General features: G+C 63.2%; 1 protein-coding gene and 2 long non-coding RNA genes across 3 annotated transcripts; all 3 read right to left on the reverse strand.

Annotated features, from left to right (window-relative positions):
* Positions 1 to 4670: 4670 nt before the first annotated feature.
* LOC120510646 lies at positions 4671 to 6627 on the reverse strand. Its single transcript, XR_005629539.1, has 3 exons — positions 6561 to 6627; positions 6205 to 6478; positions 4671 to 4804 (listed from the first exon to the last, which is right to left on the reverse strand). It is a non-coding gene; the product is annotated as an uncharacterized LOC120510646 (long non-coding RNA).
* A 107-nt stretch (positions 6628 to 6734) lies between these two features.
* TBC1D25 (TBC1 domain family member 25) lies at positions 6735 to 12939 on the reverse strand. The gene is made up of 6 exons (XM_039726642.1): positions 12603 to 12939; positions 12159 to 12268; positions 11932 to 12083; positions 10862 to 11021; positions 10537 to 10669; positions 6735 to 9036 (listed from the first exon to the last, which is right to left on the reverse strand). Exons 1-6 carry the CDS (start codon positions 12693 to 12695, stop codon positions 6823 to 6825), a joined length of 2862 nt encoding a protein of 953 aa, XP_039582576.1. The 5' UTR covers positions 12696 to 12939; the 3' UTR covers positions 6735 to 6822.
* A 1076-nt stretch (positions 12940 to 14015) lies between these two features.
* LOC120510647 lies at positions 14016 to 15931 on the reverse strand. Its single transcript, XR_005629540.1, has 3 exons — positions 15780 to 15931; positions 14304 to 14438; positions 14016 to 14131 (listed from the first exon to the last, which is right to left on the reverse strand). It is a non-coding gene; the product is annotated as an uncharacterized LOC120510647 (long non-coding RNA).
* Between the last annotated feature and the right edge of the window lie 828 nt (positions 15932 to 16759).

Consider the following 16759-nt stretch of genomic DNA (forward strand, 5'->3'; position numbering starts at 1 on the left):
GCACTGTCACCCCCAGAGTCACTGTCACCACCTACAGGGTCACTGTCACCCCATGGGGTCATTGTCACCCCCAAGGGACCCCAGACTGGGCAAAGAGCGAGCGCAGGGCGGGGTCCAGGGCGGCCAGCTGGGACAGGGACAGGGACAGGGACAGGGACACACTCAGGGGTCATTGTCACCCCACTGGGTCAGTGTCACCCCCCAGAGTCACTGTCACCCTATACAGGGTCAGTGTCACCCCATGGGAAAAGAGTGACCGCAGGGCGGGGTCCAGCGCGGCCAGCTGGGACAGGGACAGGGACACACTCAGGGGTCAGTGCCACCCCCCACAGGGGCACTGTCACCCCCAGAGTCACTGTCACCCCCCAGGGACCCCGGCCTGGGCGAAGAGCGAGCGCAGCGCCGGGTCCAGGGTGGCCAGCTGGGACAGGGACAGGGACAGGGACAGGGACACACTGAGGGGACACTGCCACCCCCCACAGGGGCACTGTCACCCCATGGGGTCATTGTCACCCCCCAGGGTCACCCCAGCCTGGGCACAGAGCCAGGTGCAGGGATGCCACCTGGACAGGGACAGCTCTGTCACCTCCTGTGTCCCCCCTGTCCCCCCTGTCCCCTCTGTCACCTCTGTCACCTCCTGTGTCCCTCTGTCCCCCTGTCCCCCCTGTGGGGTCACCCCAGGGTCACTGTCACCCCACATGGGGGGACACGGGGGGTACACGAGGTTCCCAGGGGCATTTTGGGGGTTCCCAAGTGCATTTTTGGGTTCCCAGGTAAATTTTAGGGTTCCCAGGTGGATTTTAGGGGTTTCTGGGTGCATTTTGGGGGTTCCCCAGATGCCTTTTGAGAGACTCAGGTGGAATTTGGGGGTTCCCAGGTGCATTTTGGGAAGTCCCAGGTGCATTTTGGGGGTTCCCAACTGGATTTTGGAGGTCCCCAGGTGGATTTTGGGGTCCCCTGTTTATTTTGAGGTTCCCAGGTGCATTTTGGGGGTCCCCAGGTGTATTTTGGGGTCCCCAGGAGCGTTTTGGGGAGGGGTCTCTCACCCGCCCGCTGCTGCCGCCGCCGCAGCCTCTCCTGCACTCGGCCCTCGAACGCCGCGGCCTCGGCCTCAGAGGCGAAGTTCAGCCCCGCCCACCCCTCCTGAGCCAATCAGGAGCGGCCGTGGGCAGCCAGGCCACGCCCACTTTCTCAGAACCACACCCACACTGCCCAGACCACACCCACTTTCCCTTATATGGCATTTGCCTATTGGCCACACCCATAGAAGTGCATAGCCACGCCCATTTCCCTTATATGGTTACGCAGTGTTGACACCTCTCAAAGGCCACACCCACTGACAGCCACACCCATTTCCCTTATATGGTTATGTCCCACCCATTCAGCACAGACCACACCCACCGCAAGGTGACCACACCCATATATGGCCACACCCACTTTCTCTTGACCACACCCACTCCAAATTGGCCCAACCCACAATCCAATTGGCTCCACCCCCTTTTCCACACCCATTTAAGCCCCTCCCCTTTGCCACACCCACAGTGGCTCCTCCCACCGACCAGCCCCGCCCATATTTCCATAGCCCCACCCACTGACCCCACCCAAAGCCACGCCCTCCCGTGGCCACGCCCCCATCCCCGCCCACTCACGTGGCTGACGAAGGTGTGGAAAAAGGGGGTGGGGGTCTTGTAGCCCATCCCCCCCTGCAGCTCCTGCTCCCACCACAGCTCCCCGGCCTGGGGGGGACGTGGGGTCAGGGACCCCCCTGGGGACCCCCAAAAACACCCAGGGACCCCCAAAAAATCCCTCAGGGACCTCCAAAAAATCCCTCAGGGACCCCCAAAACCCCCAGGGACCCCCAAAACCACCCTAAAAACCCCCCAGGGACCCCCAAAACCCCTCAGGGACCCCCAAAACCTCCCCAAAAAATCCCTCAGGGACCCCCAAAAACACCCAGGGACCCCCAGACCCCCAAAATCCCCCAGGGACCCCCAAAACCTCCCCAAAAAATCCCTCAGGGACCCCCAAAAACACCCAGGGACCCCCAAAACCCCTTAGAGACCACCAAAAACCCCTCAGGGACCCCAAAAAAACCCCCCCAGGGACCCCCCAAAACCCCTCAGGACCCCCCAAAACCCCTCAGGGTTCCCCAAGGATTTGGGGTCCCCCAGGGAATTTGGGGACCCCCCAGGATTTGGGGACCCCCCAGAGGATTTGGGGTCCCCTCCTAGAATTTAGGACCCCCCGTCAAATAAGAGGATGATGAAGTGGAACCACCAGGGGCTGTCCTGGATCCACCCCCTGCATTTTAGGGACCCCCCAGGATTTTGGGGACATTCCCCAAGGATTTGGGGTCCCCCAGGGAATTTGGGGACCCCCCAGGATTTGGGGACCCCCCAGATGATTTGGGGTCCCCCCAGGGATTGAGGACCCCCCCTCAAATAAGAGGAGGAGGATGATGGAACCATCAGGGGCTGTCCTGGATCCACCCCCCTGCATTTTAGGGACCCCCCAGGATTTTGGGGACATTCCCCAAGGATTTAGGGTCCCCCCAGGGAATTTGGGGTCCCCCAGGATTTGGGGACCCCCCAGAGGATTTGGGGTCCCCCCAGGGATTGAGGACCCCCCCTCAAATAAGAGGATGATGAAGTGGAACCACCGGGGGCTGTCTTGGATCCACCTCCCTGCATTTTAGGGACCCCTCAGGATTTTGGGGACATTCCCCAAGGATTTGGGGTATTTGAGGTCCCCCCCCAGGATTTGGGGTCCCCCCCGGATTTTGGGGTCCCCAGACTCACGGGCAGGCGGAAGATGCGGATGAAGTAGGAGCGCCGGGGGCTGTCCCGCACCAGGCAGGCGACGCCGCAGCCCCGGAGGCTCCAGGAGCCCCCCGAGACCCCCCCGGGACCCCCTGGGACCCCCCCGGGGACCCCCCCGGGCTCGGCCACCACCAGCTGCACCACGGCGGTCACCAGGGTCTGCGGGGACACGGGGGTGGGACACACGGCACCCCGAAATCCAGCCCAGGCACCCCGAAATCCAGACCAGAGAACAAAAATTCCATCCCAGAGACCCCAAAATGGCTCCAGAGACCCCAAAATACAGCCCAGAGACCCCAAAATGGCTCCAGAGACCCCAAAATACAGCCCAGAGACCCCAAAATGGCCCCAGAGACCCCAAAATCCAGACCAGAGACCCTAAAATCCAGATCAGAGACCCCAAAATGGCCCCAGAGATACCAAAATACAGCCCAGAGACCCCAAAATACAGCCCAAGGACCCCAAAATCCAACCCAGAGAACCTGAAATCCATCCCAGACACCCCAAATTCCAACCCAGAGACCCCAAAATGGCCCCACAGAACCCAAAATCCAGAGCAGAGACCCTAAAGTCCAGATCAGAGACCCCAAAATGGCCCCAGAGATCACAAAATACAGACCAGAGACCCCAAAATACAGCACAGACACCCCAAAATCCAACCCAGAGACCCCAAATTCCATCCCCAAGACCCCAAATTCCATCCCTGAGACCCCAAAATCCAACACAGAGACCCCAAAATGGCCCCAGAGAACCCAAAATCCAACCCTCAAACTCCCCCCCAAACCCCCGAGATCATCCCCATCCCACCCTAAATCCCCCCAAATCCCCCTTAAACCCCCCCAGCTCCCCATCCCATTCCCCAAACTCCCACCCCAAAACCCCAAAATCCTCTCCATCCCACCCCAAACCCCCCCAAATCCCCCTTAAACCACCCCAGTTCTCCTTCCCAGTCCCCCCAGTCCCTCCCAGTCCCCACCCAGTCCCTCCCAGAACAGGCATCGTTTATTGGCGATTCCGGCACCTCTGGGACCCCCCCGGGCTGGGGGGGGAGGGGCAATAAATAAGGGGGGGGAGGGGAGAAGGCACCCAGGGCGGGGGGCAGGAACTGGTTTGTACTGGTCCATACTGGGAGAAGGCCTACGGGCATCAACACAGCAGTGGGGGCGCCCTACCGGTCCATACTGGTCTGTACTGGTCCGTACTGGGAGCACGCAAGGCCACGCAGGTGAGGAGAGCTCTGGACTGGTTTGGACTGGTTTGGACTGGTCCGTGCTGGGAGGACCCAAGGCCACGCCGGTGAAGAGCTCCCAGTTTGGCTGCCGGACTGGTCCGTACTGGTCTGTACTGGTCCATACTGGTGCATGCTGGGATGGCTGAGGGCCATGGCAAGGCACTGGTCCGTACTGGTCCGTACTGGTCCGGCACAAGGCATTGCATGTGGGGGGCTCCCAGTTGGGCTCCCAGCCCCTTCCTGCTCCAAACTGGTCCATACTGGTCTGTAGTGGTCCGGCCCAAGGCAGCGCAGATCCAGGAATTCCCAGGCGGGATGGTGCAGTGGTCGGTACTGGTTTGTACTGGTTTGTACTGGGATGTCCCCCGGAGGCGCAGAACCCAGCAGGGAGGCACTGGGCACTTACTGGTTCATACTGGTTTGTACTGGGATGTCCCACGGAGGTGCACAGCCCAGCAGGGAGGCACTGGGCTCTTACTGGTTCATACTGGTTTGTACTGGGATGTCCCACGGAGGCGCAGAACCCAGCAGGGAGGCACTGGGCTGTACTGGTCCATACTGGGAGGGGTCTCTGGGGAGGTCTGGGGGTCCCTGCTGACCCCAGGGTGGCCCTGGGGACCCCAAAAGCACCGACCTGTCCCCATGGGGGGTCCCCAGTGTCCCACAGACCCCCGAGGTGACCCAGGGTGACACTTTATGGTGTCCCCACGGTGTCCTACAGACCTGGCAGTGACCCCAGTGTCCCCGAGGTGACCTCAGGACCTCCTGGAGATGTTTTATGGTGTCCCCACGGTGCCCTACAGGTTCTCAGGCTCAACTTGGGAGTCCCCGTGAGGGTTTGGGGTCCCTGGAGATGTTCTGTGGGGTCACCACCATGTCCTACAAACCCACAGTGACTTTGGAGCCCCTCATGACAATCTCAGGACCTCTCTGAGATGTTTTATGGGGTCTCCACCCTGTCCTACAGACCCACAGTGACTTTGGAGCCCCTCATGACAATCTCAGGACCTCTCTGAGATGTTTTATGGGGTCTCCACCATGTCCTACACACTTCCAATGACTTTGGAGCCCCTCACGATGACCTCAGGACCACTCTGAGATGTTCTGTGGGGTCTCCACCAGTCCATACTGGGACCACACCAGTAACAGGCATCGTTTATTGGCGATTCCGGCCCCTCTGGGACCCCCCCGGGCTGGGGGGGGAGGGGCAATAAATAAGGGGGGGGAGGGGAGAAGGCACCCAGGGCGGGGGGCAGGAACTGGTTTGTACTGGTCCATACTGGGAGAAGGCCTACGGGCATCAACACAGCAGTGGGGGCGCCCTACCGGTCCATACTGGTCTGTACTGGTCCGTACTGGGAGCACGCAAGGCCACGCAGGTGAGGAGAGCTCTGGACTGGTTTGGACTGGTTTGGACTGGTTTGGACTGGTTTGGACTGGTTTGGACTGGTTTGGACTGGTCCGTGCTGGGAGGACCCAAGGCCACGCCGGTGAAGAGCTCCCAGTTTGGCTGCCGGACTGGTCCGTACTGGTCTGTACTGGTCCGTACTGGTGCATGCTGGGATGGCTGAGGGCCATGGCAAGGCACTGGTCCGTACTGGTCCATACTGGTCCGGCACAAGGCATTGCATGTGGGGGGCTCCCAGTTGGGCTCCCAGCCCCTTCCTGCTCCAAACTGTGGGGGGCTCCCAGTTGGGCTCCCAGCCCCTTCCTGCTCCAAACTGGTCCATACTGGTCTGTAGTGGTCCGGCCCAAGGCAGCGCAGATCCAGGAGTTCCCAGGCGGGATGGTGCAGTGGTTGGTACTGGTTTGTACTGGTTTGTACTGGGATGTCCCATGGCGGTGCACAGCCCAGCAGGGAGGCACTGGGCTCTTACTGGTTCATACTGGTTTGTACTGGGATGTCCCATGGCGGTGCACAGCCCAGCAGGGAGGCACTGGGCTCTTACTGGTTCATACTGGTTTGTACTGGGATGTCCCACGGAGGCGCAGAACCCAGCAGGGAGGCACTGGGCTGTACTGGTCCATACTGGGAGGGGTCTCTGGGGAGGTCTGGGGGTCCCTGCTGACCCCAGGGTGGCCTTGGGGACCCCAAAAGCACCGACCTGTCCCCATGGGGGGTCCCCAGAGTGTCCCACAGAGCCCCGAGGTGACCCAGGGTGACACTTTATGGTGTCCTCACGGTGTCCTACAGAGCTGGCAGTGACCCCAGTGTCCCCGAGGTGACCTCAGGACCTCCTGGAGATGTTTTATGGTGTCCCCACGGTGCCCTACAGGTTCTCAGGCTCAACTTGGGAGTCCCCGTGAGGGTTTGGGGTCCCTGGAGATGTTCTGTGGGGTCACCACCATGTCCTACAAACCCACAGTGACTTTGGAGCCCCTCATGACAATCTCAGGACCTCTCTGAGATGTTTTATGGGGTCTCCACCTTGTCCTACAGATCTGCAATGACTTTGCAGACTCTCATAATGATCTCAGACCCACTCTGAGATGTTCTGTGGGGTCTCCACCATGTCCTACAAACCCACAGTGAATTGGAGGCCCTCAGGACCTCTCTGAGATGTTCTATGGGGTCTCGCCTTGTCCTACAAACCTCCAGTGACTTTGGAGCCCCTCACGATGACCTCAGAACCACTCTGAGATGTTTTATGGGGTGCTCTGAGACGTTTCCCGGCCTCACTACCTCACCCTACAGACTCCCCACGGCAGCCCTTTCACTCCCACCCTCTCTCCCCCGCACCCCCCGCCCCGCCGGCGCTGCCGAGTGCCCCCCTACCCCGAGGGAGGTCCCGCCGGGGGTCCCCCCGGCGCGGCGGCGCCCCAGCCCTCCAGGTACCTGGCGAAGAGCCCCTTGGCGCGGCGCAGGACGCGCGGCAGGTGGTGGCGGCGCACCAGGCGGTCGAAGTGCATGGCCACCTCGTTGTAGTCGCCCGCCCGCGCCATGACGGCGTCGCGCTGCTCCAGCAGCATGGCCAGGCACACGAAGAGCAGGAAGGGGTTCCCCTGGCCCAGCTCCTCCGGCGGCGGCAGCGGCGCGCCGTCGTCCTCCACCGTCACCTCCTCGTCCGAGGAGGACGAGCCCGAGGAGCACGAGGAGGAGGAGGAGGAGCTGGAGGAAGGCTCTTCCCAAGCCCAACGGCCGCCCCAAGGGTCTTCGGGGGTGGTTGGGCTGTTGCGGGTGGTCTTGGGGTCGTGGTGGTCGTCATCAAGGTCGCGGTGGCCGTGTTTGGTGTCGTCGTGTTCTTCCTTGGGGTCGTGGTGGCCGTGTTTGAGGTCATCGTGGGTGTCCTTGGGGTCATCATGTCCTTCCTTGGGGCCATTCCTGAGGTCATCACGGCCATCCCTGGGGTCACGGTGGCCATCCCTGGGGTTGTTGTGGCCTTCTCCCAAGCTGTGTCCTTCTCTGAGATCATCGTGAGCCTTCCTGAGGTCATCACGATTCATCCCACGATCATCTCCACCTTCTCCCAGGTCATCAAGTCCCTCTTTGGGGTCATCTCGTCCTTCTCCTGGGTCATGTCCCTCTCTGGGGCCATCCCGTCCTTTCTTGGGGTCTTCTCCAGCCGCCCAGCAGAGGCTGTGGGGTCTCTGGTCCATCTCCAGGGCGTCGGTGCCTTCCTCCACCTTCCTGGGGCCACCTGGCTCCGAGTCCTTGGAGCCCTCGGGGGCTCCTCCAGCATCCCTGGGGGGTCTCCCCTGGACCTTCCTGGAGCTCTTGTGACCTTTGGGGACATTGCTGGAGCTCTTGTGACCTCTGGGGACATCGCTGGAGTTCTCAAGACCTTCCTGAATGTTCTTAAAGCTCTTGGGACCCTCCTGGCTGTCCCTGGGACCATCAGGGACATCGCTGGAGCTCTTGGGACCCTCCTGGATGCCCTTGGATCCTTCTAGAACATCACTGAAGCTCTTGGGACTCTCCAAGACCTCGCTGGAGATCTCGGGACTGTTGGGGACATCTCCGGAGCTCTTGGGACCCTCTGGGCCATCACTGGAAGTCTTGAGACCCCCAGGGCCACCACTGGAGCTCGTGGGACCACCCGGGACATCACTGGAGCTTGTGGGACCACCTGTGATATCACTGGAGCTCGTGGGACCCTCCAGGACATCCGTGGAGCTCGTGGGACCACCCGGGACACCACTGGGGCTCGTGGGACCCTCAGGGCCATCACTGGAACCCTTGAGACCCCCAAAGCCACCACCAGAACCCTCCGCGGCCCCTCCGGCACCTTCTCCTCCCCGTTCCTCCACGTTCCTCCTCCTCCTCCTCCTGCGGGGCGGCCGCGGCCGCAGCCCCCGGCGCTCCCTCAGCCCCCGGCCGGCCCTGCGCGCCCCCAGGGGGGCTCCGAGCAGCGGCACCCCCTCGGGGGGCGGCGGCGGCGCGGGGGGCAGCGAGCTCCAGGTGATCTCCAGCACCTTGAGCGCGTCCTCGAAGGCGAACTCGCGCTTCAGCTCCAGCAGCAGCCAGCGGTAGCAGAAGAGCAGGTCGTGGGCGCCGCGCGCCGCCAGGAAGGCCCAGAACGGGGGGTCGGCGCGCCGCAGCAGCCGCCGCAGGTGGCCGAAGGCCCGCGCCAGCCCGCGGCCGCCGGGGCGGAAGCGCGGCGCCAGGCGGCGCATCAGCGAGCAGAAGCACAGGAAGGCCTGCGCCTCGTCGTCCAGCACGGCCAGCAGCGGCGCCGCCACGTCCGACATGCCCTGGCAGTAGGAGAGGCGCGGGTGGCCCAGCGCGAAGGTGGTGAGCAGCGCCTGCAGCGCCGCCAGGTGAGGGTGGCCCTCCTCGGGGCCGCCGAAGTAGGGGTGGGCGCGGTCCGTGCGCACCACGTCCTTGCGCACCGCCGCGGCCACCTGCGCCAGCTCGGCCGGCGCCGCGCGCGCCGCCAGCGCCGCCTTCAGCGAGGAGTACTCGGCCGCCTTGAGGCGCAGGTGGGACAGGCGCTCCTGGCCCGTCAGGCCGGCGGGGAACACGTTCAGCAGGTAACGCCACACCACCTGTACAGGGAATGGGACAGGTGAGGGATCAGAGAAGTGTTCCACAGGTAACGCCACGCCACCTGTACAGGGAATGGGATAGGTGAGAACAGGGACACGTTCAGCAGGTAACGTCACACCACCTGTGGGAAACGGGGACAGGTGAGAACCAGGGACATGGTCACAGGTAACGCCACGCCACCTGTACGGGGAATGGGATAGGTGAGAACAGGGACACGTTCAGCAGGTAACGCCACACCACCTGTACGGGGGGAATGGGACAGGTGAGAAACCAGGGACGTGTTTTACAGGTAACGCCACACCACCTGTACGGGGGGAATGGGACAGGTGAGAAACCAGGGACGTGTTTTACAGGTAACGCCACACCACCTGTACGGGGGGAATGGGACAGGTGAGAAACCAGGGACGTGTTTTACAGGTAACGCCACACCACCTGTACAGGGGGAATGGGGATAAGTGAGAGCAGGGACACGTTCAGCAGGTAACGCCACACCACCTGTACAAGGAATGGGACAGGTGAGAAACCAGGGACGTGTTTTACAGGTAACGCCACACCACCTGTACAGGGGGAATGGGGATAAGTGAGAGCAGGGACACGTTCAGCAGGTAATGCCACACCACCTGCATGGGGGAACAGGGACAGGTGAGGGATGTTTGACAGGTAACGCCAGAACACCTGTATGGTGGAATTAGAGTTAAGGAGTTAAGAACAGCAAAGTCCAGGTGCATCTGAGGACCCCCAGGTACGGCTGAGGTGGCATCAGAAGCCCCCAGCTGTAATTCACACGCAACCAGAACCCCCCAGGTGTGCCTCAGGTGTGACCAGAACCCCCCAGGTGTGATTCAGCTGCAATCACAACCCCCAGGTGAGCTTCAGGGAAGTCAAAGAACCCCCAGGGTGTAGCTCACAGGACCTCAGGTGTGATCAGAAACTCTCCAGGTATATCCCCGGTGTGACCACACCCCCCAGGTGTGACCACACCCCCCAGGTGTGCCCCAGGTGTGACCACACCCCCACAGGTGTGTCCCAGGTGTGACCACACCCCCCCAGGTGTGCCCACACCCCCCCAGGTGTGCCCCAAGTGTCACCACACCCCCCAGCTGTGCCCCAGGTGTAACCACGCCCCCCAGCTGTGTCCCAGGTGTGACCACGCCCGCCAGGTGTGCCCAGGTGCGGCTCCGCTCCCTCCCAGGTGTGACCACACCCCCCAGGTGTGCCCCAGGTGTGATCAGAACCCCTCCCAGGTATATCTGCTTACACCCCCAGGTGTATCCCAGGTGTGACCACACCCCTCCAGCTGTGTCCCAGGTGTGACCACGCCCCCCAGGTGTGCCCCAGGTGTGACCACACCCCCACAGGTGTGTCCCAGGTGTGACCACACCCCCCCAGGTGTGCCCACACCCCCCCAGGTGTATCCCAGGTGTAACCACGCCCCCCAGCTGTGTCCCAGGTGTGACCACGCCCGCCAGGTGTGCCCAGGTGCGGCTCCGCTCCCTCACCTTGCGCAGGCCGGGCTCGACGCCGCCGTGGAAGACGTGCAGCCGCAGCTCCTGGGGCCGCAGCAGGCGCCCACCTGGGCCCAGGTACGCCCTCAGGTCGGCGTCGCTCAGGGGGGCGCAGGGCGGGGGCGGGGAGGGCACTGGGAGGCACTGGGAGGCGCTGGGGGCACTGGCAGGGCACTGGGAGGGACTGGGAAGCACTGGGAGGTACTGGGAGGGCACTGAGAGGCACTGGGAGGCACTGGGAAGCACTGGGATGCCCAAGAGAGCAGCAGGAGCTCTCTGTGAGCTCCTGGCAGGGCGGGGCTGTCCAGGTGTGCCTCACCCGTGCCAGGTGTGCTCACCCGTGCCAGGTGTGCTCACCTGTGCCAGCAGAGCCTGGGTGAAGGGCAGCGCTGCCGCCAGCAGCGAGCGGCGCTCGGGGAGCGGCTCGGCCGCCGCCACCTCCCGCGGGCTGATGATGTCCCAGTCCTCCAGCAGCGGGCCTGGGGACAGCACACCTGAGCCTCAGGTACCTGAGAGCCCCGCCTCGCACACCTGAGCCACCGGTACCTGAGAGCCCTGGCAGCCCCGCCTCGCACACCTGAGCCACAGGTACCTGAGAGCCCCACCTCGCACACCTGAGCCTCAGGTACCTGAGAGCCCTGGCAGCCCCGCCTCGCACACCTGAGCCACGCTGGGATCCTCCCCCAGGTGCCCAGCACCTCCCGACACCCAGCCCAGGGCCCCAGGTGTGCCAGGTGTGTGTCCCCAGGTGGGTCCTGTCCCACCCAGGTGTGTCCCACTGTGTCCAGGTGTGTGCAGGTGAGTCTGTGACCATCCCAGGTATGCCTCAGGTGAATTCCAGGTGTGTCCCCGCTACCCAGGTGTGTCCCAGGTGATTTCTCTCAGGTGGGTGTGTCTCATGTGGGGCTGTGAGTGTCCCAGGTGTGTCCCAGGTGTGTCTCCACCCACCCAGGTGTATCCCAGGTGTACTCCAGGTGTATCTCCACCCATCCAGGTGTGTCCCAAGTGTGTCTCCACCCACCCAGGTCTATCCCAGGTGTACCCCAGATGTATCCCAGCTGTGTCTCCACCCACCCAGGTGTGTCCCCACCCACCCAGGTGTATCCCAGGTGTTCTCCAGGTGCACCTCCGCCCACCCAGGTGAATCTCGGGTGTATCCCAGGTGTGTCTCCACCCACCCAAGTGTGTCCCAGGTGTGTCTGTCTACCCAGATGTGTTCCAGGTGTATCCCCACCCACCCATTGTATCCCAGGTGTATCCCCACCCATCCAGGTGTATCCCAGGTGTATCCCCACCCACCCAGGTGTATCCCAGGTGTATCCCCACCCACCCAGGTGTGTCCCAGGTGTATCCTCACCCACCCAGGTGTGTCCCAGGCGCGTCACTCACTGTCAGGGGGGTTCCTGACGTCCAGGCGCAGCCTCAGGGTGGGCTTGGCACAGGTGAAGGCGTTGGCCAGGTCACCGTCGCTCAGCAGAGGCACAAAGGTGTCCTGGCCCTGCCCGTCCCGCGCTGCGAAGCTCAGAGCGAAGCTTTTCTTCCTGAAAGGGGGGACAGGTGAGCTCACCTGGCTGCTCTGGGGGTCCCAGGGGGGGAACCGGGGGGGTCTCGCTCACCCCTGCAGGTCGAAGGCCCGGGCCAGGATGTGCTGCAGCACGTCCAGCGACGTGATCTGCGGGTCCACGGCGAACGAGCGGAACTCGGGCGGCTGCTGCCCCTCGTTCTTCTGCGGGAGGAGCGTCAGGGGGTCCCGGGAGGGTCCCGGGGGGTCCCGGAGCCCCCCGGCCCCTCACGGCGATCCAACATGGCGGCGCAGCGCCGTCGCCACGGCAACGCCTCGCGCCTCCCGCAGCGCCGATTGGCGGATGCTCCCCACGTGACACCAAAGGCGGGAAAATTTCCCGCCGGCGCCACGCGAGCAGGCGGCGACTGCCCCCACGATCTGATTGGCTGCCGGAGAGCGCGTGACCCCCCCACCACCCCTTAACCCCGCCCACACCCACTAATTACATAACCACGCCCACACAGGGTTCCGCCCAGAAGCACGCCCCGCCCCTTACCTTGACGCGCACGCGCACAACCTCGCACTCCTCCTCCAGCGCGGCCCCGCCCCCGCCGCCCGGCGAGGCCCCGCCCCCCGCCGCCGCCGCCATGTTGGGGCGGGGTCGGGGGGGGCTCGGGGTCCGGGGGGGTTTCGCCGCCGCCGCCGCCGCCCCCCGAGCCGGGGAAGCGGGGGGCTGCTGTTACGTCACCGTGCTGACGTCACGCCGCGCCCCCCGGCCGGACGGTGCGCGGTTTTCGGGGGGGATCCGGAGCCGCGCCGCGCCCGTGCCCGTCCTGCGGCCGCGGCCGTGGCAACAACATCCGGGGCAGCGCGCGGAAGTGACGTCACGGGGCGGGCTCGGCCGAGTTGGTCTGCGGATGACGTCACCGACTCCTCCCACCCTTTCCCAAGGCAGCGAAATGACGTCACAGGCAGCGATTCACATCGGGTTTATTGGGGGGGAGGGGGGCGCATGCGGGACCCCCTTAAACGGGCAACGCCGGAGTGGGGACCACGTCCTTCTTAAAGGGGCAACGCCGCGGCGGGAACCGCCCCCGCTCTTAAAGGGGCAACGCCCTGCAGGGGGCCCCGCCCACCCTTAAAGGGGCAACGCCACGTAAAGAACCGTCCAGCCTTAAAGGGGCAATGCCAGAGGGACCCACCACGTCCTTAAAGGGGCAACGCCTCCCCCGCAGCAGCGCCCCGGCCGGGGGGCGGAGCTTGCGAGGGGGCGGGGGGCGAGGCCCCGCCCACCAGGAGAGGCCCCGCCCCTCAGGGGGGTCCCGGGGGGGCCGCCTGTTCCTTCCTGAGCTGCGCCAGCTCCTGGGACAGCGACTCCAGGTCCTGGAAAGGGAGGAATGATGGGGGGGGAAAGACCACGCCCACTGCGCGAGGCCACGCCCTCAGAGTGGCCACACCCTTGTGCTGGCCACGCCCACAGCTGAAAGCCCCGCCTCCACTTTAATTCTCCCTTTTATGTCTATAATTTGTGATGTCATAACTGACACCACACCCCCACACTTAGACCACGCCCCTTTTAGACCCACCCTTTTCATAAGCCACACCCCTATAAGCCACACCCTCGCCCTTTAGCCACACCCCTTCCCACAGACCACACCCACTTCAATAAACCACACCCCTTTAAGAGGTTCCACCCCTTCCCTCAAACCACGCCCCCGAGCCACGCCCCCAAGGCCCCGCCCCCTCGGGCCCCGCCCCTCACCTGTGCCAGGTGCAGGTTCTTGGTGAGCTGCTCCTCCAGCAGGTTCTGCAGCTTCTTGTTCATCTCCCGCAGCCCCTCACAGGGGAGACTGGGACGGGGGGACAGGTGGTTGGGGTGCAAGGTGAGGGTACAGGTGAGAGCAGTGCCAGGTGAGCCCAGGTGTGACAGGTGCCCCAGGTGTGACAGTCTCCAGGTGCCCCAGGTGAGCCCAGGTGCCCCAGGTGCCCACCGGTGCGGCTGTCCCTGACGAAGCTCTGGATGATGGCGCTCTTCCTGCACAGATCCTCGGCCATGGACGCGCTCGACACCTCCAGGTGCCTCACCTGCCCGGGCTGCAGGTGAGCAGCGCGACCCCGCCCACCCAGTGCCTCCCAGTGCCTCCCAGTGCTCCCAGTGCCTCCCAGTGCTCCCAGTGCCCTCCCAGTGCCCTCCCAGTGCCCCCAGTGCCTCCCAGTGCCCCCAGTGCCCTCCCAGTTACCCCAGTTTGCCCGGTACCTTCTCCTCCAGCAGCCAGCGCTCCTGCTGGCTCTGGGCCAGCCTCTGGAACAGCTCGGCCACCTCTGCGGGGGACAGGCCCCCCCCGGCCGGGGCCCCGCCCCCGCTGCCGCCCCCGGGGCTGCCCGAGCCCGACTGCAGGGGCGCGGCCGGGGCGGGGCCACCGCGTCAGGCCACGCCCACCAGGGCCCCGCCCCCACCGCGGGGCTGGGTCCTCAAGGGGAGGGGGGATGGCCACGCCCACATTGGGATGGGTGGGAAAGCACGCCCATATTTGGGCAAAGACACGCCCACAATGAGCCACGCCCGGTTTGGGTGTGTCCTTATTAAGCCACGCCCACCCAGCCATGCCCCTATTGGGTCACAGCCAAGCCACGCCCATACTAAGCCACGCCCACCAAAAGCCACGCCCACCCATCCACACCCCCACTGGTCACACCCAAGCCACGCCCACAATAAGCCACGCCCAGCTTGGGTGTGTCCTTACTAAGCCACGCCCACCCAGCCATGCCCCATTGGGTCACAGCCAAGCCACGCCCACAATAAGCCACGCCCAAATTTGGTGTGACCTAGCTAAGCCACACCCACCCAGCCATGCCCTCTTAAGCCACACCCCCATTGGGTTACAGCCATCTAGGCCACACCCCAAATTAGCTGTGCTCTAATTAAACCACACCCTCTTAAGCCACACCCCCACCACGCCCTTCAAAGCCACGCCCACTACGGCCACACCCCCAATTAGCGCCCAAGCCACACCCACCAATTATTACCCCAATTAAGCCATGCCTTAAATAAACCACGCCCACCTTACATCACACTGCTGCAGGCCACACCCCTAAAACCGCACCCATTTAATGCAAATAAGCCACGCCCACAAAGCCACACCCCCACAAACCACGCCCATTTAATGCAAATAAGCCACGCCCACAAAGCCACGCCCCCACAAACCACACCCATTCCCAGCTCCCATCCCATTTCCCTGAGACCACACCCACTTTCCTAGGCCACGCCCCCTCCCTGATGCCCCGCCCATTCCCCAGGCCACGCCCACCTTGGTGCTGCCGGGGGCGGAGCCATCGTCTTAAGCCACACCCCCATTGGGTTACACCCATCTAGGCCACACCCCAAATTAGCAGTGCTCTAATTAAACCACACCCTCTAAACCCACCCCCCCACCACGCCCTTCAAAGCCACGCCCACTACGGCCACCCCCCCAATTAGCCCCCAAGCCACACCCACCAATTATTACCCCAATTAAGCCATGCCTTAAATAAACCACGCCCACCTTACATCACACTGCTGCAGGCCACACCCCTAAACCCACACCCATTTAATGCAAATAAGCCACACCCACAAAGCCACACCCCCGCGGACCACACCCATTCCCAGCTCCCATCCCATTTCCCTGAGACCACACCCACTTTCCTAAGCCACGCCCCCTCCTGATGCCCCGCCCGTTCCCGAGGCCACGCCCACCTTGGTGCTGCCGGGGGCGGAGCCGTCGCGGCCCAATGAGGACACGGAGCTGCTGTCGCCGCCCGGGCCCCGCCCAGGGGAGGAGCCTCCGTCCAGCCCCAGCTCCTCCAGCCCTGGGGACCCCAGAACCCGTCAGGGACCCCAACATGGACCCAGGGACCCCCAGAATGCACCCGGGGACCCCAAAATGCCATCGGGGACCCCAAAATTCACCCAGGGACCCCCAAAATTCACCTGGGGACCCCAAAACCCTGCCAGGGACCCCAAAATTCACCTGGGGGCCCCCAAAATGCACCTGGGGACCCCAAAATCCCATCAGGGACCCCAAAATCCCATCAGCAAACCCAAAATCCCGTCAGGGACCCCTCTCAAATTTCGGGCTCCCACTCCCCAAATTTCAGGCTCCCTCCTCCCAGATTTTGGGCTCCCCCTCCCCAAATTTCAGGGTTTCCCTCCCCAAATTTTGAGGTTCCTGCTCCCCAAATTTTGGCGTCTCCACAACCCAAATTTCAGGGTCCCACTCCCCAAATTTTGGGGTCCCTCCTCCCCAGATTTCAGTGTCCCCTCCCCAAATTTTGATGTCCCCTTCCCAAATTTTGAGGTTCCCACTCCCCAGATTTCAGGGTCCCCCTCCCCAGATTTTGGGCACCCCCTCCCCAAATTTTAGGGTTCCAATTCCCAAATTTCCAGGTCCCCTCCCCAAATTTCAGGCTCCCCCTCCCCAGGGATTTTTCGGTTGTTTTTGAGGATTTTGGGGCCGTTTTTAAGGACTTTGGGTTGGTTTTGGGGATTTTGGGGCCATTTTTGGGGATTTTGGGGCCGTTTTTAGGGATTTTTGGGTTATTTTTGAGGATTTTGGGGCCGTTTTTAGGGATTTTTGGGTTGCTTTAGTGGATTTTGGGGCCGTTTTTACAGATTTTTGGTTGTTTTGAGGCTTTTGGGGCCATTTTTGGGGATTTTGGGGCCGTTTTTAGGGATTT

Source organism: Passer montanus, unplaced genomic scaffold (assembly GCF_014805655.1).
Source record: "Passer montanus isolate IOZ18808 unplaced genomic scaffold, ASM1480565v1 scaffold596, whole genome shotgun sequence".
In the NCBI taxonomy this organism is placed as follows: domain Eukaryota; kingdom Metazoa; phylum Chordata; class Aves; order Passeriformes; family Passeridae; genus Passer; species Passer montanus.

Bases quoted from the DNA above. Each gene is read 5' to 3' on its own strand.
- TBC1D25 (XM_039726642.1), bottom strand. From the start codon at position 12,695: ATGGCGGCGGCGGCGGGGGGCGGGGCCTCGCCGGGCGGCGGGGGCGGG. The intron at 12,269-12,602 runs GTAAGGGGCGGG...CTCCTCCCGCAG, and splicing joins TTGTGCGCGTGCGCGTCAAG to AAGAACGAGGGGCAGCAGCC. The intron at 10,670-10,861 runs GTGAGGCACACC...CCCAGTGCCCTC, and splicing joins GGTGAGCACACCTGGCACGG to CCCGCCCCCGCCCTGCGCCC.